General features: G+C 44.6%; 1 protein-coding gene across 1 annotated transcript; it reads left to right on the top strand.

Annotated features, from left to right (window-relative positions):
• The first annotated feature begins 14,886 nt into the window (after window positions 1-14,886).
• LOC133897475 (IRK-interacting protein-like) lies at window positions 14,887-17,022 on the top strand. The gene is made up of 2 exons (XM_062338207.1): window positions 14,887-15,340; window positions 15,432-17,022. Exons 1-2 carry the CDS (start codon window positions 14,891-14,893, stop codon window positions 16,920-16,922), a joined length of 1,941 nt encoding a protein of 646 aa, XP_062194191.1. The 5' UTR covers window positions 14,887-14,890; the 3' UTR covers window positions 16,923-17,022.
• Window positions 17,023-22,874: the final 5,852 nt, after the last annotated feature.

The following is a 22,874-nucleotide window of genomic DNA, read 5'->3' as shown; positions in this document are numbered from 1 at the left end:
CATCATTAATTAGTTGAAACACTTCACAAGGGGATCCCTCACAGCCTCTTAGCCCTTGCGCTCAGAGTCCATCGTCTTCATCTCCACTCATGTTCCCGCAGCTACCCTTGTCACTCCTAATGGCGTCTTGCACCGGTAAAGAGTTAGATTTTCCCAAGTTCAAGTGCACTACGGCGAAGTTGAAGTAGATGTACGATAACTATTTGCTGCTTCGCCACCTTTCTTTGGGGTATCGCCCGAGGGAGGACGTGCTTGTCCCCCACAAGGGGGAGATCGTGTTGTTTGCCTCTTCTTTTTTGGCCAGCCTTATGCCGCTCTTTTCTGAATTCTTCACCACCATCATCTCCTTTTATGATATCTGTCACCTTCACCTCAATCCCAATTTCATCGTCATGCTGAGCATCTTTGCTCACATGTATGAGAAACTTCATTGGGGTCGAGCCATGCCTCGATCTCTTCATGTATTTTTACATGACCAGGTTGCAGATCAGGCTGGCCACCAGGAGCTATGTATTCCGCCTTCACAACGACATCGCGGGCTCCTACCTTGAGATAGGTCTTAAGTCGTCGTGGTCAGGCTAGAGGAAAGAATGGTTCTACCTCAAGACGGAGGATTCCTTGGACAACATTTGCGTACCGAACAGACCAGCATAGGTCTATGAGAGTTGGGGCAACTCCCCCGTGACCACTCCGGAGATGTTGAGCCTCGTAGCCCGGGTCAAAAACCTCGTGAACGCCAGGCTGACATGATCAGATGTTGTCTGTGACTTCATCAAGCGCCGGTTGTGCCCTTTGTGGAAAAGTGCACATCCAGCATATATGTATACTGGGAGTGACGACGTCACCAAGGAGAGATCTCTAGGTAACATCACAACCGCTTTCATGGCGCTCATTCGAGTGGTGTGTTAGTATCCCTCTTATGCAGATCTCCCTGATGAGTCTGTCGAGTCACGGGTCAATTCCTCATGGCGGTAGCCCCGAGAAAGGATGGCCCACTGCGAAATGCTCCTTCATGGTGCAACCTCTCGTCAAAGAGGGCTCAGCTCAGATTGGTATGTTTGGCATTTTCTCGGAACTTCCATCTCTAAGTATTCTCCTAGGTCAGGGTTTAATAGTTTGCGTCACTACAGGGTCTTCCCGAGGTTGATGTCTTGCGTCTAATAATCGACGAGATCATGGAGACCGCCCAGAAAGTTGATCTCGCTGCTAGCATGCCCTCTCCGTCACCCAGCGCCACCCCAAGCGGCCACCCATCTGGTCATGATGTAGGCCCAGCTGGTCGAGAAGGCGACAGATTGCTCGGAGTGAGGCAGCGGCCGCGGGCGATAGTTCTGTATGCAGCACCGATCTGCAAAGGGTTGACCAGCATTGCCTCGACTAAACTCACTCCGACCAGACTCGCTCCAACCAGACTCGTTTTAACCAGGCGCGCTCTGACCAGATCAGGAGCGGTCAGGCCACTGTTGGCCCAGCGCTGACGTAAGAGGGAAGAGACAGGTGGAGGGCCCGTCTACCATGAAGGCATCTAAACGTGCTCGTGGGACGCCGAGCTCTAGCGATTCGACTACTAGATTATCCTCCCCGACCAACCGACCCAACGGCTTTATGAGATTCAGGCTTGTGCTCAGCACTCTACCACCATGGTAAGGTTTCCGGTTAGGCGCCGACACCTCAAGTTTTCTTTCTTTTTCTGATTTCGTAAATCTGTTGTCAACGCAGGTCCTCGACCCCGCTCACGACCACATTTGTAACTCCTCCACCTGTACCTCAACAATATTTTTTGGCCCCCTAGCCTGTAGCAACTCTGACCTCAGGAGCATTGATCATAGCTCCCGCGCTTGCTCAGCTGGTCATTGAGCCCATTTCGACCTCCGACCTACTCTCTATGGCCACTTGCTTCCTAGCCTCTATCCACAAGTTGATTGACGATAAGGAAGCGACAGCCAACAGGTGCGTTGAACTGGAGAGGCAGCTGGCAAAAGAAAAGGAGGTGAAACTCGTGCTCCAACAGAAGTGTGGTGGGCTCTAACGAGAAAAAGCCATGCTCGCCGCCGAACATACCCAGCTCAGGGAGGACGAGAGAACCACTCATAGTATTCTCCAAGATGCATTTAAGGCTTTCAAGGAGCCCCTGAGGAGCCTCGATCTACAGATCATCGAGTCGAAGGACCCATGCACATCCTAGGCCTGGGCCTGGGCCTATGCCACCAAGGTTCTCTTAGAAAAGTTTTTCAATCTTCTGGGTATTTTGGCGGCGAGGGGTTCCGACGATGTGGCACAGACAGTAAGTGATGCGGCAAGGTACGTCCTCCAGTGCTATCGCAGCCGTGATCCCAACTTCAACCCTGAACTCACTCAGGAGGAGGTTGCAACAGCGGGGCCTGTTGTCGAGGAGAGACTGCAGGAGGAGTGCCAAGGGGCGGTGGACTATGTGGGATCCATCTTCTAGGTGGAGGCCGCTGAGGAGTAAATATCAAGCTGTAATTCAGGGTTCTGTATTATATTTGGATGAAACTTTTTTATTTCTCTGATGGGTTTTGTTGTTGCCGCCCTGATCGTAGAAGCCATGAAATGACTAAAACTCCCTTCCGCTCTAAGCCCCCGACCGCACCTACCAACAACGCCCACGACTAGTGCCGTCTGGAAGTGGCGCGACCAGAACTGGCCGACCCACCTGCTCGCCCTTGAACCCCTGACAACACTTATTGAAGATTTCGTTGACCGGCGTATCTAGGAAGCGGTGGTCGAGTGTGAGCTGGGATTTACAGTCGAGTGAGGGAACTTGTAGGGTGATCTTCGAGGTGTGTCGGTCCTACCACCACTTAGCCATGCATTAGTCCTAGGTTAGCCGAGTGAGACCCAATTGGCTGGCTTCTGTGTGATGTGAAACATTTCATTGACCAGCCTGTCGGGCGGAGCTGCTCAAAGCGGTGGAAATATTTCTATGATCGCCTTAGCTAAGCTTTTACACCCTTCGACTCACTGCTGCGGTCCGCCGATGTTTAGGTTCACCCAATGCCTGTGTGAAGAACCGTCCAACATTATTCTAATTAATCATCAGCAGGATTATTATTCATAATCACAACCTCGATGATTAATCAGAATATCATCTCGGTAGTCCCGACACGTGTTTGTGCCCAAGATCGGAACGCATGCCTTTCCAACATAAGCAATTATAATCAAACTTAATAAAGAGTGAGTAATTAAATCATATTACAAGTTCTTATCCATTTACAAGTTTAACAATTTACAACCAAAAAGATCTAGGATAATATTAAAATTGATCAACTCCTAGCCAAAATAGAAACTACGCAGCGAAAACAAAAGCTAAAGATAGCAAAAGATGGGTGAAGCCATATACCCTTAGGCTTCATCCCAAAAGCGCGACCTCTGAGTAGTTTCCTATTCATTGCTGCCGCTAGCATCGGCAGGCGTAAAGTAGCCAAACACCGCATCTTTCTCATCTGCAAAACCTGTAGAGCAGCTGAGTACGAAGGTACTCGTAAGATTTAATATATATAGGGTATATATAAATAACCCGACTCCAAGGATTATGCAATGAACCATTAGCAAGGAAAAATGCCACAAGGTTGATTAAAACATATGTGCCTGCAACCGAGACACATATGTGTGAGCATCTAAACATAACCAATAACAAAAAAAAAAACCCTACAATAATCAACTATACATAAATGTAACTGGAATCATCATGAACATATATGTAACACGAACCATCTCCACCATGACCAACATATCCAACCACAATCCACAACTCGTGACTCTACGATGGTGCACATGGACAAAAGGCATGCTCATGACCGAAAACGCGACAGTTCAAACTATTTTTACACCATGCAGGGGATACTCCTTTACCCACACGACACGAGAACCATTCGGCTTGTGCCACCCGCTAAAGTGCACACAAGGGGCACTCATGTTAATCTTTCCCAATAAACCCCAACTATTTGGATCGTGCATCGCTCGGTGTGGGGATATCTAGAACTACTCTCGGAGCAAACTAGATACCCTTACAAGCCCGCCTGCTCACACCGTCAATGTTTAGTCCCAAATGATCATAGCTACAAAAGTATTTGGCTCGCCTTACCATTAGATCAACATGTGGTGAGTACGGTAAGTTTTAAAGCCAACGGTGGCCAATGGTTGGTGCTTAAACAATGCAAAACGGTCTTTGATGTCTGGGTTCCTCTCCCAAACTGCCCCGAGGACCCTCCTGAGCAGAAAACACCCTCTAACACTGTCCACATTTCGCCTCATACTCACCACTCATCCAACCATCTCAACATCATAAATATATTCATAAACCAAAAGTGAGTACTATGCTCGCGAACAACGGTATCGCCGTCGCTCGACTTCTACCGAGGACCTATGTATTGCTAAGCATATCGAACAACTCTTAAGCTATACATCAATAACATTACCGAGGCGACAAGGATGAGGATAATCAACAACTCAAGGTAGAGGATATGCAATTCAACATAGGTTCTACCCGAATAAGCCCGACACTTGACTCGCTAAACATGTGACATACACAAGCATAATTTATCAATTTTAGACTTCATTCAATTGAACAAAGGGTGCAATATGCTTAGATACTTGCCTTGCTACTCTGTCGGTTGCCTGATACTACCTGTACAGAACTCACAAAAGTGCGGTAGACCGATGTCGTCTTCACTTGCTTAAACTGTCATATCAACACTCTCTAAAAGAAACACGGGTGCAATGCATAAATAAACGAACAATGCAAAAAGGATGCAATTTGCATGCTCAAGTAATAGTAGAGCGCTACGACTCAAAAACATCTGCAAAGGATTGCTAAAGGATTAGGGTTTCGAAGTTTGAAACCCTGGATAAGCTAACCTAATCTCACCTTAGCCTTCATAGGCTGGAGATGAGACTGGCCTCGGGGTGGCGGTCAGACCGGCGGCCAGCAGAGAGTTTTGGCCTCTGGCTGTTTGACCATAGGTGTGGTGACAGTTAGACCATCCACCAACAGTCAGAACGACCCAAGTGACGGTCATACTCCCATATAAGTTTTCAACTTGGATTCTTCAGTCCCAAACTGGTGGTCAGACTGGCCCTAGTGGTGGTCAAACCGCTAGACCTTGCCGGCTGCACCTTTTTGGGGTTGCCAGCGAGGATTCTGGCGAGACCTTCGACAACAAAGGGTACCAAAATGCTCTATGGGACTAGTGGAGTGTTTCTAAAGTGATTTGGACATCATTCACCGAGCTAAACTCAAAATGCCCCATGGATTGGATCTAGGCTAGGTTAAACTTAGGCCTAAATGACACGAGGGTCGAATCAAGCTCGGAAATAATGGGGAGACGGAAGGGGATAGCTCACCTCAGCGTATGCAAGCTTTATATTGGATTGGAATGCTTCGGGGAGGCTCCGATTCGCGGATTGGCGATTGGCTCCCGGAGTGGTGGTGAAGCTTTGCGGTCGATGAATGGGTCTCCGGCGAGGGAGAAGAGGGGGAAAACTTAGGGAAGCACATGCGACGATGATTATGCATGCCTAATTATGTAATTAGTATTTTGGGACGTGACAAACCTTCCCCCTTAAGAATAATCTCGTCCTGAGATTCAACAAACATAGGGCGAAGGTGACAGAGATGAAACAGAAAGAATTCTCCCACTACTAGAAAAGAATTACATCGGACATCGTTGAAGGAATGAAAAGATAGATAGCGGACCCTCTGTGAACTAGCGGTCAAACTGAGATAGTCTCGGTCAGATCGCGGCTTGGTTGGACCCCGTGTTCCACTGTTAGATCGCAAGTCATTTTATGGTCAGACTGCCTACCAACAGTCAGACTGGCAGGAGCACTGGTCAGACCGGGAGCCAGCAGAGAGCAAAAATAAGCTCATCCCGCTTCGAGTTGGATCGACTTCGAAACACAACTCTTTAAGACTTGACTTCCACTCAACATGGCGGTGAACACATACATGCTAGACATTCCAAACGTGTAATATTACAACGACTTTTACAAACTCTCAAAGAGTTCGGGATACTCGGAGCGGATTTTATCTTCCCGCTCCCACATCGCTTCATCTTCGGTGTGGTTGCTCCATTGGATTTCGATAAAATTAATCGAATGCCACTGAATTGAACACATATAGGTGTGGAGGTCCACTAGGGCTAATCCCGGAGCATCCTATTTACGCCTAAAGGTGATAATGTAGCTAGAACTATTCTCTGAGCAACGGGTACTCAAGATATTGTGTTTGGAGAGGTGTAGATAGATAGGACATAGTCTTGCTCGATCAGTCCCCTGAAGCAACAAGCAAGGGCATACCTCTATAAGCGTATTATGCCCATAACAACTATATGATATTACCTCTACAAACCTATTACACCCACGACACCATAGGCCAATAAGCTAAAATGTCACAACTACAAAAGGTATTCAGCTTATCTACCATTATATCGACATGTGGTAAGTACGGAAAGTGTTAAAGCTAACTACAATAACGGATGATGCTTAATCGATTCAAGCGAGCCTATAGCGTCTGAGACTCCCTTCTCAAGCCATACCTATTACCCGCCCGAATCTCGTCTCATCCTCCCTTACATATCCCATCATCATCATTGTATTTATAAAAAAAGTAAGCCATAAGCTCACGAACGATGGTCAAACCATTGTTCGACTTCTACAGATGACCTAAGCCTTGCTAAGCATAACACATTCATTTTAAGTTAGACCATTAAGTATTATTCCCCGGATTATAATAGATCAAAGGATAACAATACCAAGGAAGGGTAATGCAACAATTAGGATTTACTTTCAAAATCCCGACCTCAACTAACTATCATGCGTAATATACATATAGCATACTTTATAAAATTAAAGAAAGCATATGATCCAAAGTAATAGGTGCAACATGCTTAGATGCTTGCCTTGCTCAAGTGATTCACACACAATATCACAAGCAGATTCCACCTCAAGAATACCCCTTTGCTCTCTGGTTCATCGATTGCTAAAAGAAATAACAATGCTTCATAATTAATGTGACGAAATGCTATGATACATACACCAAATGGCATAAAAGTTGAATAGGATATGAGGTACTGAGTAAAGAATATGAGGCAACAAGAATCATATGAATTGAAGTATGAAAGCTCATGGTATAAAATATTTATTTAAGGAATTATCAATGTAAAGAATAGTGGGGTCCTTGGTGGGCGGACCCTCGCCAGTATGATATCAATAGATACCGTAAGCCACGTTTTTTCCGGAACCACAGTCTTCCCGCACGACCAGTCGACAACTGCGCGGCCAGTCAGTGACCACGTAACCCGACACTCTGACCGGGTTCCGCGACCAGTCCCCAGGTCGCAGGAGCAAACCCCGCAACCAGTCTCCTCTGGTCGCAGGGTAGGTCTGTGCCCTAGCAGTCTAATCACAATAAATGCTTTTTCATTTGAGTAGTTCCCTTCCCCAGGTCCCCCTTTCGGTCATCCACGGCGTGGTCGGCGCAGAGCGGTCGTGACCCGTCCCGTAGCATTAATCACTACGGGATGGCCTGACAAGCGTGACAGAAGTTCTTTTGCAGGTGCACAGGCGACGCGTGGGGATGGAATAGGACAGTTCAGACGACCGGGATGACGCAGGCAGTGGAGTAATGGGACAGGCTCTGTGGCGACGTAGAGCAAATGGGATACGTTCGCTTCTAGTAATGATAGATCTAGGTGAGTAGCTCGGGCTAGGCCTGAGTCTATGTCTCGGTTCATGTGTAAGTACTCTCTCCCTTTGATATATAAAGTGAAGAGTACCAGACTTGTTGAGGAGGGTTCTTTTCGGGGCTCAACAAGGAAAGGACTGGGTAAGAAGAGCATGGGTAACTGGCTTAGACCATATAAAGAAGATTACACAGGATGTAGGACTATTACCCTAAGGGGAGCCTGAACCGGGATAAACACCGGTATTCTTGTGCTACACACACAGCCGGATCCAACGTATGCTTTCCAAACAAAGATCACGCACCCATCATCCGATACACCACGAAATCACTGTCAGGGATTTACCCTCGATAGGTATGTTAAAAAAGACCATAATTAAGCTACCTATCAAGATTAAATGAGCTTCACAATTTAAACAAAATTTTCATACCAAAATATAATTTTCTTAGATAGCACTGATCATAACATGGATTGTTCAAGTGGTTTCATATTTTTAGGACATGATATTAATTAACTATGATCTAATTAAGCTAAAATATAATTAAGTAATTATTTATTTATTTATTTATTAAAAGACATTTTATTGGGTTACAATATTTTGTACATATAGTTCATCCTCATACGAAGCTAACTCAATCGGTTTTATGATTTTTGGAGTTCATATGAATTAACTACGAAATATACAAACAATCAGCAAAATTAATAAAAAGGAAAAAAAGCGTGATAAACAGTAGAATCCGAGGGGTCCAGGTTGAACTCGGAACCTTTGAGTACCGGATCTTCCGGGTGAACCTCTGGGTGGAGGTCCTCTGTTAAAAATTGCTTGGATTAACCTAGAACCTCCGGGTTGTAACAAAACACAAGTTTTTCGACGATTCTTTGACTAATTCGACTTGCATGTTAAAGTTTAATCCACATAAGGATGTATTGGCACTAATGTATGGATTCTAGACCTAATTTACCCAAGGTCTTGTTGGAGGGTGGTGGCCTTCGATTGGAGAAAAAATCAACAGGAGAAGCTCGGAGAAGCAACAAACGGACTGCTGAAATTGTAGGACAGAGAGATGACAAAACCGATTTGCAAATTGTGAGAATTTTTGGATGGATAGAGAGCTAAGGAGGTGGGAAATGCCTACCTTACTTTAGCTTACTTAGGGCAGATCCTTGAGGAGAAAAGAGAGAGTTTGAGAGGGAAAGAGGGAGGGGGCAGTAGCTCTGTTGCTCTTGTGGCTGGTTGGGAGTGAGAGGAGTGAGAGAGAGATGGTGCTGCTGGTGGAGCCGAGTGGGAGAGGGAGAAGAGGGTGGGGCCGGCCAGGGGGTCTCACTCGTTAGAGAGAAGCTAATTTTAGCTGCAAATTTTTATAAAAAAACATGAGCAGCGATTATAATTTCTAAGCGAGACTTAACTAAATGAAATTCTAACATCGGGTATTTTAAAAATACAAAACCATTATCAAACCACTATTTTAATTAACAAGCAAATTCAAGATGTTTATATTGTTTATGATATATGATTATATTTAATGATATAATTAAGAAATTAAGACATGACACTAGCGTTTGATTTGAAAGGACCGAAATTTGCAACTACTGTGGATCACTGTAGATCATATACCGAGGATTCCTATCCCACGCAATCACAGCAAAGAAAGAGGAAGAAGGTAGATACTGTGTGGACCGTGGAATCGAGGAAAAGCAAAGGTCCATGGAACAAAAGCCGAGGCCTTGCATTGCACAACAGTGGCCTAGTACTCATCCGCGGCATGGTTCAATTTTTACCGAGCTCCAGCAGTTAAAAAATTTGCTATAACCACGATAACCGCTAAAAATTTAAATAAAATTCAGACAAAATTTGTTTGATAAAATTTAAAATTTAGAAAAAAATTTATGAAATTGACCTCTCGGTAACCGGTCGAATTGAACCAGTTACCGAGCGATTTTCTCGATTTATCGAACGATTCTATCGAATTTTACGCATTGTCGGTAACCGCTCTGTTTTCTCGATTTATCGAGTGATTTTCTCAATTTTTAGTGAAGTTAAAAAAAATTAAAAATTATCTCAATCTTGTAAAATCAATAACTAATTCATCTGAGCTTCAAATCAAGTGAAATAAATTTTGTTGGTTTTCTTGTAACATGATCTACATGATAAAAGTATTTATATTCATAAAAAAGTTCAAAATTTTCTGTGAGAAAATGTATTTGTTAAACCAGGTTAAATGCATAGTTTACTCTTTACTAATAAAAAATCATGAAACTAATTTTGCTAGTCTTCTTACATAATCCTATGCCTTTTAAAAATACATGAACTCATGAATTAGTTATTGTAATATGCAGGATTGTGTAAATGTATTGTGACTAGATTAATTCATAACTGATCCATCACACCTCAAAAATTAGTGAAACCACTTTTATTAGTTTATTTATGATTTACGTAGAAAAAAAATAATAGTAGACATGAAAAATTTAATTACTATGCTGTTTCTTAACGTATTCATTTTATGCTTGTGAACTTTATAAAAATTATAGAGAAATTAATAAAACTCTAAATAAAATGAAATGAATTTTAAAGATCCTCTTAAGATACGTTCCACACAAAAAAATATGTTTTTGCATGTTAAACTTTTCTTTAACATGAGTTAATAACTGAGCCGCACGCTTTATTTTTTATTTTTCTCAAACTTCCTCCCTATAGAATATAATACAAACGACATTATTTTTGAATTTTTTTCACAGAATGTCTTAGAATTGTGTCTAGTTTTTTTTAGAATGTTTTTATGATATTTTAGAATGTTTTTTATTTTTTTCAAATTTTTTGAATTCAAATTCGGTTACTGTTCGGTTTCTGAAACCGAGCCGGACCTAGATACCAGATTATCGCACATTTTGATCGGTTATCGATGAATTTTTGAACCCTGCATCCGCCTAGTAATTTCATAATTCCATAAACATATATTGTATTTATTTTTATAAAAAGGTCCATATAACAAAAGCCTAATCTTTCATAATTTTATTATATTTTATAAAAAATATAATAAAAAATCTTCTATTATATAAAACACGAGTTATTTCCTGGGTTATTTCTTTCCCTACTCTTCTCTCATTTAATAAAAATCCCTAAAATTCAAATAATTTAACCATTTTTTCTCCATCATTCCTGTCTTGTATTCGGCTACGGATATAAAACTGGTTTTACTAATGATAATAAATTAAAAAAATTATGAGAAAAATTATCAGATAACCTCCTATTTTTCGAATCCATTTATAGATACCGTTTCTAACGTATTTATTGGACAAAACTCTCATAACACATCTATATTCATATATCTTAAATTTATAGTTAATATTATCGTATCTAATATTTATATTTTTCTTAGTAACTTAGCTAAGTATCGGTTAAAAGTCCTGGGAGACTTCGCCGAGAATATATGGCAGCAAAAGACAGACATCTTGGCCGGTTTCTTTTGGCATCAATTGCTCAGCAACTTCCTGCCAGTGTTATGCGTCGCTGCTGCATCTGCATGCACTCGCTGGGCCAGCCGCGACGCGGAAGGCGCCACGGAAAAGAAGCCAGCACCACCACCGTCCTGACCGATTCATCGAGCTGGTGCTGTGATCTGTCTGATGCGGCGATGCCTGTGTTCGTTCGTGTCCGGGCCGTCTCTACGAATTTGAGGTCTCTATGTGAAATGCAAAATAGGATTTTAAAATTGGAAAATTGATATAACCAAAACATATTTTCACTTAATTATATAACTTTAATACATATTATTTCTTACAATATTTAGGAATATATCATATATTAATGTAAAAGAGTAAAATAGTACTAAAACAATAAACTAACCTCATATTCTACTGAAAAACATCATATTTTTAGTATTTTTTAAAATAAAATCTTCAATTATATCTTTATATTTAATCTTCTCTAAGACATCATTTTTAAATGATATTGTGATCAATCTATTAAGTCTTTCTTATATCGTAGTAGAACGCAAGTAAGACTTTAACCACTCGAGTTTAGAAAAACTTCTTTCCGCAGATACAATAGTCACAAAAATAGTTAATAAAATTCTACATGTAATAACGGTTTTGCTAGCTTTTTTCCCTCTGATTAATTAAATACTTAAGTAAGTTAATTAGGATTTTTATGATCCCAATTATTTAAAGGCCCTATACGAGTGCGCATCCTGTCCCTGCTACTCGACGGTCCTGGTTCGTGTGCCACACAACGCAGCCGTTTGCAGCTTTCCTCGACAGGACAGTTCACCGCGGGCACAGTATCACCGTGTGCAGAGCAGGTCTGCAGCGAAAGGGTGGACAGGACAGTTCGCGCCACTCGGGCGGTAAGCCGTCAACCCGGGAAGCTTTCTCCTCCTCCCGTGCGAGAGTTGCTTGCTGAGCGCTGGAACGCGGGAATTTCGTAGGATTCCCGCGAGATCGACATGATTCCTGCCCAATTTCTGTGAAATTCATGCGCTCCAAACAGGCGGTCACTGTCCGCTCACTCGTCATGTTAGTACCATTTCTTGCAGTGTTATAGGTTACAACGAGGTTTTGGGTATGGTGGAAGAAGAAGAGAAAGAGGATAAAGAAGAATAAGAGGAGAAGAGAGGAGAATAGAGAAGAAAAGAAAAGGAGGATGGGAGGAGGAAGAATTTGAGGGTGGGCAGTTGGGCACCTTACTTCGTGGCTCTGGATTATCACTGGTCTTACAGATTTCTGTTGCAATGACAGACCACTCGGCACTTGGTTTCTACCTTCTTTTCTGCAATACGGATGCTCATTTTTTTTCTTGCTTAGCAGTTGGAGTTTCTGCTGCAGCAACACTGATGATTGAAGGGAGGAGCAGGTTAACAACATAGCCTAACCCACGGTAGACAGAAAGGACTAGGAGTTCACATGCGTCTGTTGACACGCTCAATTTAAGGGCTAAGCCACCTTCTAATATACACCATTTGTCCTGAACAACAATCCAGACAAAATTAACATTCTAGGCCTGAACAACAATCCTCATCCTGCTGTCCAAGCTGTTGTTTTGTTCCATGCTTTGTGCCAAGACAAAGGCATCCTTGGGGTTGCCTACCTGGTTTCGTTCTCTTGCTCACTGGCCTCTTTGCACATACCTTTTAAAAAAGAGCAAATGGGACACAAGACAAGGAAAAAAATTCACATCAGCGTTTAAAGGGGGAAGATACCCTCAAAGGTGTTTGGTTTAGTCCCTTTAGGCTTATCTTTGTGCACCAAACAGTGAAAAGTACAAACCTTTTTTGCACGTATTTTTGTAAGTGTAAATATTTTAACATGGTATACGTATACGAATCTTTTAACAATTTTTGTAAAGCACACATATCAAACAAACATAAATAAATGTATCTAAAACTAAATGTAGAATCACATTTCCAAAGATATGCTCAAAGTGATTGACTCAGGTTCTCTAGGTTTCACCAGGCTAGTCGCTAGTGGCCATGCCCTGTGGGCTGTGGCTTGACAATGAGATGTCCCATCCTGTTCTTCCGTTGGAAAAGCTCTCAAGGGTGTAATAGAGAAAAGAAAGGGTAGATCACCTTTTTGTTGGTTGTGTTGTCTTTGGCCAAAACATTTCTCCCAAATCTTTTGCTTGTTGATAATGTAGTCTAGTGCTCAGAATTTTCGGATTGGCCATAGCGCTAGGACCTTGAGCTTTGCATCTATATGCACTGACCTTGTTCCCAGGTTCTAATTCAACTTGCTGACTTGGGCTTGGGATCTTGTTAACTTTTTGCAATCAACTTTTTCACTGATCACTAGGCTCAAGACAACGTCAGGAAGAGCATGCTTCTAGAGATCGTCACCTCCATTAGATAATCAAGAAAGGGAGAACTTTGGAATTCTCCGGCTGATTAGGAACAATAAGAATGTTTTCGTCCTATCACCTTTTTTCTTTCTGAAAAATGGCTAGACTACGTAGTATGGCAGGTAATGGCAATTTCCAGGGACTCGTTTATGATTTATCGTTCCGGTGACGGGGAATGCTATATGAATCTTCGGGATTTAACTCAAATACAAACTTTTTTTAACAAAAAATAAAATTTAATCTGATGTCGAGAGCTATAATTGGACGATGCCCTGCATCTGCAAAACAGACCAGGGAGGCAGCAGAGCAGGAAAGCCTGCAGGGCATCACTACAGCAGTTTCATTAATTCTGCTCATTTCATAACCAGTGGGGAAGAGAGAGAACGACTAGTATTTGGCCCACCCCCACTGCCAACTACTCCAAAAATTGTGAAAATACTAGACTAAATCTAAGGTTATCTTGTAATCTCTATTTTAGTTTACTTGTCACTAGACTTGGCAACAGAGCGGGTCAAAGCCAGTGCAGCGAGAACATACTAGACCCGAAACCCAATACGCAAAAACCTAACCGACCCTAAAACTTCGGGTGAGAATTCACTTCTGGTCCCGAACCCGACGATCACGGGCAGCGATTCAGCGGCGAGCGAGAGGGAGCGGCGACGGCGAGCAGGCAGGAGCGACGGCGGCGGCGGGTGTGAGCGGTGGCTGTAGGTGGGAGCAACGACGGGAGCCAGGAGCAAGGCACATGCTAGGGTTATGGAGTGGGGTGGCGACTAGGCCGAATGGGTCGGTTTGAGCAGCTGGGCCGACATTGTGATTTGTTATCGGGTGCTCGCAGACATCCACAGATGAAAAACCGCTTTTGCACCCAACCTAAATATTTATCGGGTCCTTGACCCGTGATTCCCACGGGGCAAATTCTACACCCACCCCCGACGTCTAAAACCCGCGGAGACCCGACCTGCCTCAACCCGTTGCCCGTCTTACTTGTCATTGTCTTTTACTGTAGCAAATTTAACTAAGTATTTTTTTAAAAAAAGAATTTATAGATACTTACTAGTAAAGTTTTTTTAATGATAAATATAATAATATAAAAGTTTTAAGTATCTATAATTTTTTAGAAAAAAATGTACCATCAAATTTGCTGAAGTAAAAGTGACTGAAACTGAGACGGTAACAACGAAATTTATATATATAAAAGTTCAACTTCTAGAGATTCAGATGATTTTTTTGTGTGTTTCGTACAAGAATTACCATCACCAGTCAAAAATAAGTGTTCTCTCTCAAGAAAAAAGAGGTTTAAAAGTGCTCAGAAGATGCTGCTGGGCAGGCACGGTCATTCTCTTGAAATGTGATGTTCCCTCCACCACTTCACCTACCTCTCTACAATAACATCTCTCCCAAGAACTCCCTGCTACTATTCCTCCATTCCTTCTCCTCACTCACCCGTGCCTCCGCCTCCCACTACGTTTCCAGAATCACAAGAACTCGCTCGCCCTGCAGCAGCAGCTGCTTTGGAGCCAAAGGCGCAGCCTTTGACCCGACACTCGCCACCGTCGCCACGGCCATGGCCGCCGCCGAAGCCTTCGACCCAGCGGCGCCGTCCCCCGCCCCGGCCACGCGGCAGGATGTCCAGGACGCCATCGCCAAGTCCGTCGAGCTGCGCCAGCTCCACGCCGCCCTCCTCCAGCACGGCGCGCCCAATGCCCGCGCCAGCCGCAGCCCGGCCGTCATCCGCCTCCCGCCGGCAGCGTCTCCTGCGCGCTCCAGGATGGCGGACGAGGAGTACCCCGTGTTTACGCCGGTGAACGCACTTCACTGAATTATCATTTGCGTGATGCTTCGATTCGTCCCCTGACAATGGCGTTTCTTGCTCGGTTGACATGTTCGGCCAGGCCTACGATGGCGAGGAGCACGTGGCCGTGGCTGGACTGAACCACATTTGCCAGGACGACAGGAGCTGGTCGGAGAACTGGGCCGGCATCGCCCTGGACCCCGGCAGCAGCGACGCTGCCTTGTCAAACTACGATGGCCTCAAAGCCTTCTCTTCCTCGAACAGCGAGGTCCTCTTCCCTTCCTCCAACGACCACCGTCTCCGGAACAGAGGCGCGGTGTACAAGATCCACCCAGCCTTCCTGCACTGGGCGCAGTCGACCGACCGTTTCCTCCCGTCCGCCGGTCGGGCGGCGGCCTACACGTCGGAGCTCAAGCTGCCGCCGGCGACGTGTAACAACACATTCCGGCCGGCCAAGATCAGCAGCAGCACGGTGCCACCGCCGTCGGTGCACTCCCGGACGAAGCACAGAGGGCCGCAGATCCTTTCCTGGATCTTCCCCAAGTCGAGGAAGAAAGCCAAGCCGCCGGAGATGATGTCGCCGGCCGCCATCGAGTGCGAGAACATGTCGCGGCTTCTGACGGAATGGGGGGCGCTGTCTCTCGACTCCCTCAAGAAAGAGCTCGCTGAGGCCAACGCGCACCGGGACGCCGCGCTGCGCGAAGCTGCCGAGGTGAGGTCGTCGCTGGGTGAGCTGGCCACCAAGCTGGTGAGCTTGGAAGCGTACTGCTCGGAGCTCAAGAAGGCACTGCGGCAAGCGACCAACTCGCCGTCCGTCTCCCGGAGATCGACGAGATCAATCGACGCAAACCGAGAGCTCCCGATGCCGGTCAGCCACGACGTAATGGTGGAAGGGTTTTTGCAGATCGCGTCGGAGGCCCGGCTCTCGGTGAAGCAGCTCTGCAAGGCGCTGATCCAGCAGGTGGAGGAAGAAGCGGACGACGATCTGTCCGACAAGCTGAATCTGCTCCTCCGGCCGTACCAGCTCGCGCTCACCGGCGGCAAGCAGCACTGCTCGAAGGCCGTGCTGTACCATCTCGAGGCGATCATGAACCAGGCCATGTACCAGGACTTCGAGAACTGCGCGTTCCAGCGGAACGGGTCCCCGAGGTGCCTCGACCTCGCGGAGGACAGCCGGCAGAGCTTCGCCGCGTTCGTCGCGCTGCGCAACCTGAGCTGGAACGAGGTACTGAAGAAGGGCACCAAGTACTACAGCGAGGACTTCAGCCGGTTCTGCGACCGGAAGATGAGCGGCGTCGTGGCCATGCTGGGGTGGTCGCGGCCGTGGCCCGAGCAGCTGCTGCAGTGCTTCTTCGTCCCCGCCAAGTGCGTCTGGCTGCTCCACCTGCTGTCGTTCTCCTTCGGCCCGCCGCTGACGATCCTGCGCATCGAATATGGCCGTGCATTTGATCAAATGTACATGGAAGACATCCTGCTAGACAGGCAACAGGTGCAGAGTCCTTGTCAAGTGAAGATCATGGTGATGCCGGGGTTCTACGTACAAGATAGAGTGCTTAAGTGCAGGGTCCTCACAACTAGATCAGCAGCATAATTGTGCCTCATGTCTTAGCTTTCTTTGACCGATAACTAGTGGTTTTGTAACAATTTTTTCTTATGTTCAGTTCATAGGTACAGAAATGTTGAACCGTATGTTTCCCGGTAGTTTTGGAGTATACAAAACGTTATTGCATCACAACATAGTGTTCAGATGTTATGCAAAGCCTCATTCTTGATTTTGCCAGAAATCCAGAAAGGTTCTGAACATTTTGTAGGAGGCGTCTGCGTTTCTGTAGTACGAAATTGAGCGGAGAACTATGAGAGATCAAAACATACATATGCACATCAGATGGCAGGATGATAAAACTGAAAATTGGAATCCCACCCAACTGCTCTCCAATGGGAGATCATCCATTCGACACCCTCGAGATGACCAGCAGTTTCGACGCCTCTGTGGGCCCGTTGAATACATGTTCACGGAACCCTGACCTCGTTGAGCTTTCTATTGCACTGTACCATTAGTGAAATTGCACTTTACCAAAAATATCATCGTGTGCCAATGATATATGAGACCACATCTCACCTGTCATTAACATAGCTCAATAATATTTTAGCAAATATGGATTCACTGGTGATATTTTGACAATTTGACCCATCCCTTGTCATCCTCGACCACTGAAGATACGTAGTAAAAGTCTGAAAAAAGAAAATATGTTAGTAGTTTCCGTGGATAGTTCTAACCGCTAAAGTAATTTCTTATCTTACCATTACTAATTCGAGACTTGAGCTCTACGATGATCTTTGAATGATCAATGCTAAGAAAAAAAGAGAAATCCAAAAAAAGCTAAAAAAACATCCGACCTTCAATTTTGTGAGCCCTAATAATTATACATAACAAGATCTATGGTTGATATTTGTGATATGAATATAGAAATAAAGTAATACAACTCTAATATATCTTCGTACTACAGATTATGAGCGGAACCAAAGGGTAGTTTTTGCATACCCAAAATTACCCTAGATTTTGACCCAAAAATTTCTTAGCCTATTACAAACGAGAAAAAAAAACCCATGGAGCACAACCGATGCCCTATATAGCATATAATACTCTAGCTAAGTACCCGATTAACCCTAAGCGACGGAGGGTAGGCGAGAGCGCAGCGGGGAGCGAGCAGGCGACGAGGCAGCTGCCTTGTTAGATGCACCAAACTGTGGAGGAGTTGCAGCCGTGAAGAATCGAGTTGTGGCTAGACTTGTTGCTTAGATCAGCCAGCGAAGAGGCTCGGAGTCAAGTTGCTGCTCATTCACCAAGCATTTGCAGTAAAAGAATTTAGCTCTCGGCCTCATCAGTCGCCAAGACATCAACTCAAAACCGTTGAAAGGTCAAAGGTATTAATTCCCTAAGGCCCTAACGGTAGTTACCAACTATTTATATTGTACTTTTGACAGATTCATTCTTGTATATTGGACTTGAAAATTTATAGTATCTAATGGGAGCACCCAACGATGAAATCTTGGCTCCGTCGCTACCATAGATGAACTCAATCCAAGTATGTCGCTCATGATCTATCAGTTCCTAGAAAAGAAAGAGATGTATTCAATGTCACTACTACAGAAAGAGTCATTAGGGCCGTCTCAAAAACACTATCAATTATAATTTTTGAACTAGCACTAATAATTTATGACTATCAATACTGATTTATGAACCGGTACTAATAATGAGTATCAATGTCGATCCGTAACAAAAAATCGGCATTGATACTCATACTATCAGTGCCGGCTTTTTTTCATGAGTTGACAGTATTGCTGTTTTCTAGAGAACCAAAAAAAAATCTACCGAAAACGAGCCAGCTAGATGCACCTACATTCCATTCATCTCACAACAGTGTATATTACAAACACAAATCAGATGCACAAAACAAACATTTGCACAAACCAAATCCGATTATCACACACATAAATTGGATGCACAGAACAAGCATTTGCACAACACAATCCAATCCCACAGTAATCCTAAACGAGGAGAATCCCATCAATAATCACAAACATTTGCACAACATTTGCACCGATGCGAGCGAATCTGTGACCCTGCTCCGCTCATCTAATCCCATCAATAATCCTAAACAAGGGGAGAGAGAGAGAGAGAGAGAAGGGAATTAATTTCACAACACGATCGAATGGGGAACAAAAACAAATCCAACTTTGCAACATAGAGAAGGGCATGTGGGCACAGGAGCTGCGGAAGTAGGGCGGTGAGTCGGCACTGGCCAAAGGGGGCTGAGGAGGCCGGTGATGCATGGGCAGGAAGTCGCCTCGCGCACGCGGAGGAGGGAGGTGGGGTATTGTGGTGGGGAGAGATTGGAGGTGAGGGTGAATGTGCAGGGACTTAGTAAAAATCAGTGAACATCAGGATGAGCAACAGCCAATTTAATTAAAATTTTGGGTCCAGTCCTCCCATCAGTGTCGGTTCGAATTAAAAACTGACACTGATAGTATCAAGAGCTGACACTGATACTGAGTTACGAACTGACACTGATACTTCATCAAGCGCGGGATATTACGAACCGACAATGATACTTCATCAATGTCAGTTCTGATCTAGCCGACATTGATGACCCGACATGGATGATATGTTCTATTGTAGTGTGTATAGGTAGAGTCCGGGCAGTGCATAGCTGCTTGGCTGCACGTTGGTGCAAACCCAGGGCGGGCGGGGGTGCATGCATGCCTGGATTGTTTAACATTATGTGATTAGCCTTCAACTTGCTAGCTCACAACTTTCTTTTTCTACGTTTAACATTCTAGCTATTTTTCTCTCTTTGTTATATTTTTTAAAAAAATTAAAGTTTGTAGCCTCTTTACCTCTTAGTAATAATGTTATGGGATTATGGATATAGTTATTGGAATTAAAAAAGTGCCGGGAAATGAAAGGCTCCATGTAAGGCACAATCAACTTGATATAAATTTCAATAAAAAATTGCAAAGTCTATTCACTACTACAGAAACCCCTTTTACTGCTGCCTGGTAGACCCCCTTTACTATCGGTTTTCCAATTGGTAAGTGGGCAACAGACAGTGATAATCCCCGACTATCACTGTCGACCCGAGACACCGGCAATGAAGGTGATTATCATTGCTGGCTCAAGGCTTCAGCTGGTAATGATGGCCGTGGAGTCACTGCCAGCTGGTGGTTTCGGTCTGCAGTGATCCCTAAGGAATCACTATCGGCTGAAACCTTGTGTAAGCAGTGCTTTGCCCCTCTCTCTCCTCCCTCCCACTCTCTCTCTCTCTCCCCCTCCCTCCCCCTCTATCTCTCCTCTCTCATCTCTCCATCTCTCTCAATCCCTCTCAATACATGCATACAATTAGAAGATGTAAGACCCCGAACCCGGGATCTCCAATGCCTCCTATATCAGTCCCTAGATCAAGTAACTGATACACATAATATAACAGTTATAGTATCATAGTCAAACTCCATATATAAATACTAAGGTTTAGAGTACAAAAGATTTATAAACCATACAATACTTTACAGACTTGACCGAACGGCCAAAAAAACACATAGCGAAAAGCAAGGACCCATAGCCACAAGTAGCTAGGGTGCGAACGCGACTTCTACGACTACTCTTCATCATCGTCTGCACCTCCGGCGAAGTCAGCATCGGCTTCCTCATCCGAAAGACAACAAGAGTACGGAAGGTAATCAGCAAGCCCTATACTACTTCAAAGTGTTGATAAATGCATAAAAGGATAATTTAAGGATGAGGCTTCACGGTTTTAGTTAGCGCAAAGCAGTTTTATGTAGGTATTCCATTATATCATCTACTATTGACCTTAAAACAGTTTGAATAGTTCAAAAACAAGGTAACAAGCTATATCTGAGGGTTTTCGGTTCTGGGAAGGGTTACACCTCGCTCTGCAGTCCCTATCACATCTGGTGTACCTCTAGTACCACGCATCTAGTCCACACACTCATTCATCAAGACACACGCACCCGGAGTCTAGTCAAAATAGTTACTGTTGTCGTATGTCTATGACCGTGGACACGGTTATTTAAATAGTTTTACACTCTGCAGAGGTTGTACACTGTACTCACGTGATATGCTCAGCCTCCAAACTATTGTAAGCGGAGGAGCGAATCATGCCGAGACACTTCAATCACCTTTCCTGTCGGGCTTTTCTACGAGGTACCCCAAGTACCAGAGGCTTTGTACTGAATACCAGCCCCCCTTTTAAGCTGTTGGCCGGTTCTCGAAACATTCAAACAGATGGACAAATGGTCACTTAACTCCTCACTACTCCCCAGCCTCCTAGTATGATGCATAACCTAGTCCGATGAAAGAAAAGTCAAGTCATGCCCATACATGACGTATGGTTGCACGGGGGTGCCTAAGCATGACGGCGCAATGACTCGGTCCTTAAGTGGCCAGGCCAGACATTTTCATTGGCAATGAATAACATCAGGTAACTCAAGCCCCCAAGAGCATCCTCCCTAGATGACCACTCTACCTACCCGCGCCAAAACAGTTTCACCCATTTTTTGCATATCACCCTTCATATCTCACACGACATCAAGAATTTTACAACCATCACAAAATTCACAACCATCAAGGATTCGTGGTATATGAGTTAACATTGATAATAGTAAATTGCTATCTCCGAAGAGATGTATTTTAAAAGCGACGTCTTCGAAGAGACGTATTCAATCCTATGCATGCTAGATATCAAAGCGTCGTCCAACGTTAATATATATAACAGTAGGGAAATCCTAAGATGATATATATTCTGAATGATGATATTTAAGGCACGACAAGTGTTTGATAGGAGTAACTACCATAAATAGTTTGTAAAAGCGCAATACATAGCACATGAGATAATAAATCAAGTTTTAGTTAATCATGTACATTATCTGAAAATATGGGTTCAATATGATCAAGAAAATAAGACTTGCCTTCTCTGAAGTTTTTTTTCAAGGTCTTAATTGTAGTAAGGATCCTCCTCGCTCCTTATACTTCCCGCACAGCACTCGCAGAATTCTAGCGGTTTTCCAATTGTGACTACGGTCATTAACGGACTATACTAGGGAAGAATCAATAACACTAAATGGAAAGCCAAATGAGCCCTAATGGACATCACAATGTGATGGATAGATAAATCTCGAATTTAGATAAATTTCAGCGAAAGAATTTCCGAAATCGGAGCAGAATAGAGAAGTTATGACTCCTAGAAGATTTAATCTAAACTTAGATCGGAAAAATACGAAATTGCACTATTCATATGTGGGACCCACTGAACAATAACCGGGGACTACATGAACAATACTCGGTTGGGCCGAAATGGGCTCAGATTGGGTTTGGTCTGGGCTTAGATGGGTCAGGCCGAGCTGCATAGTATCGGGTTGTACAGTGCCTGGCCCACTCGGGTTTGGATTGGTTGATTTTGAGGGCTGTGGAGCTAGGCCGACTCATTGGGGTGAGGCCCATGGCAGCTAGGATGGCCTGGCAGGCCAACGACGCATGTGCCAAGCCGCGACTTGCTCGGCTGAGCTACGCAGCGTGCGAGCCAGCCCAGTCACTTGAGCACGTGCGCGTGCAGGCGTGGAGTGGAGCGTCGTGTTTGGGGGAGGGGACAACCGACGGTGAGTAACAGCATGGCGGCAAAGCAAAACATGGTTGCACGCGGTTACACGTGAGAAGGAAGCACGGGGATGGCTTCATGCTAACTAGGAGGCTTCGTGATGGGGATGGGATGCTCACCGGGAGCAAGAACAGCAACGGACACGGCGGTAGCTGGCGATGCGTCAAAGAGACGACAGTGGTGGTGCTCGGTCTCTGGTTCGGATGGCTTCTCATCAGGCTTCTAGTCGATGGAGAGCGGCACATGGACGGTGGCGTCCTCCTAGGGCTCCTCAATAGTTTACGGAGGAAGAACATCGACGGATGGGGTGGCGGCGGCGGATTTTAGGACGTCGGTGGTGAATTGGAAAAAAGAAAAGAAAAGGAGAGGGG

The sequence above is a fragment of the Phragmites australis genome, chromosome 17, assembly GCF_958298935.1.
Source record: "Phragmites australis chromosome 17, lpPhrAust1.1, whole genome shotgun sequence".
Lineage (NCBI taxonomy): Eukaryota > Viridiplantae > Streptophyta > Magnoliopsida > Poales > Poaceae > Phragmites > Phragmites australis.
Note: the sequence above shows the minus strand (reverse complement) of the source record. Positions and strands in the feature narration are given on the sequence as shown.

What these genes read in the sequence shown, in the direction of transcription:
- LOC133897475 (XM_062338207.1), top strand. Translation starts at nt 14,891, where the DNA reads ATGTTCCCTCCACCACTTCACCTACCTCTCTACAATAACATCTCTCCC. An exon ending in AGTACCCCGTGTTTACGCCG is followed by an intron (nt 15,341 to 15,431) that starts GTGAACGCACTT and finishes ATGTTCGGCCAG; the next exon opens with GCCTACGATGGCGAGGAGCA.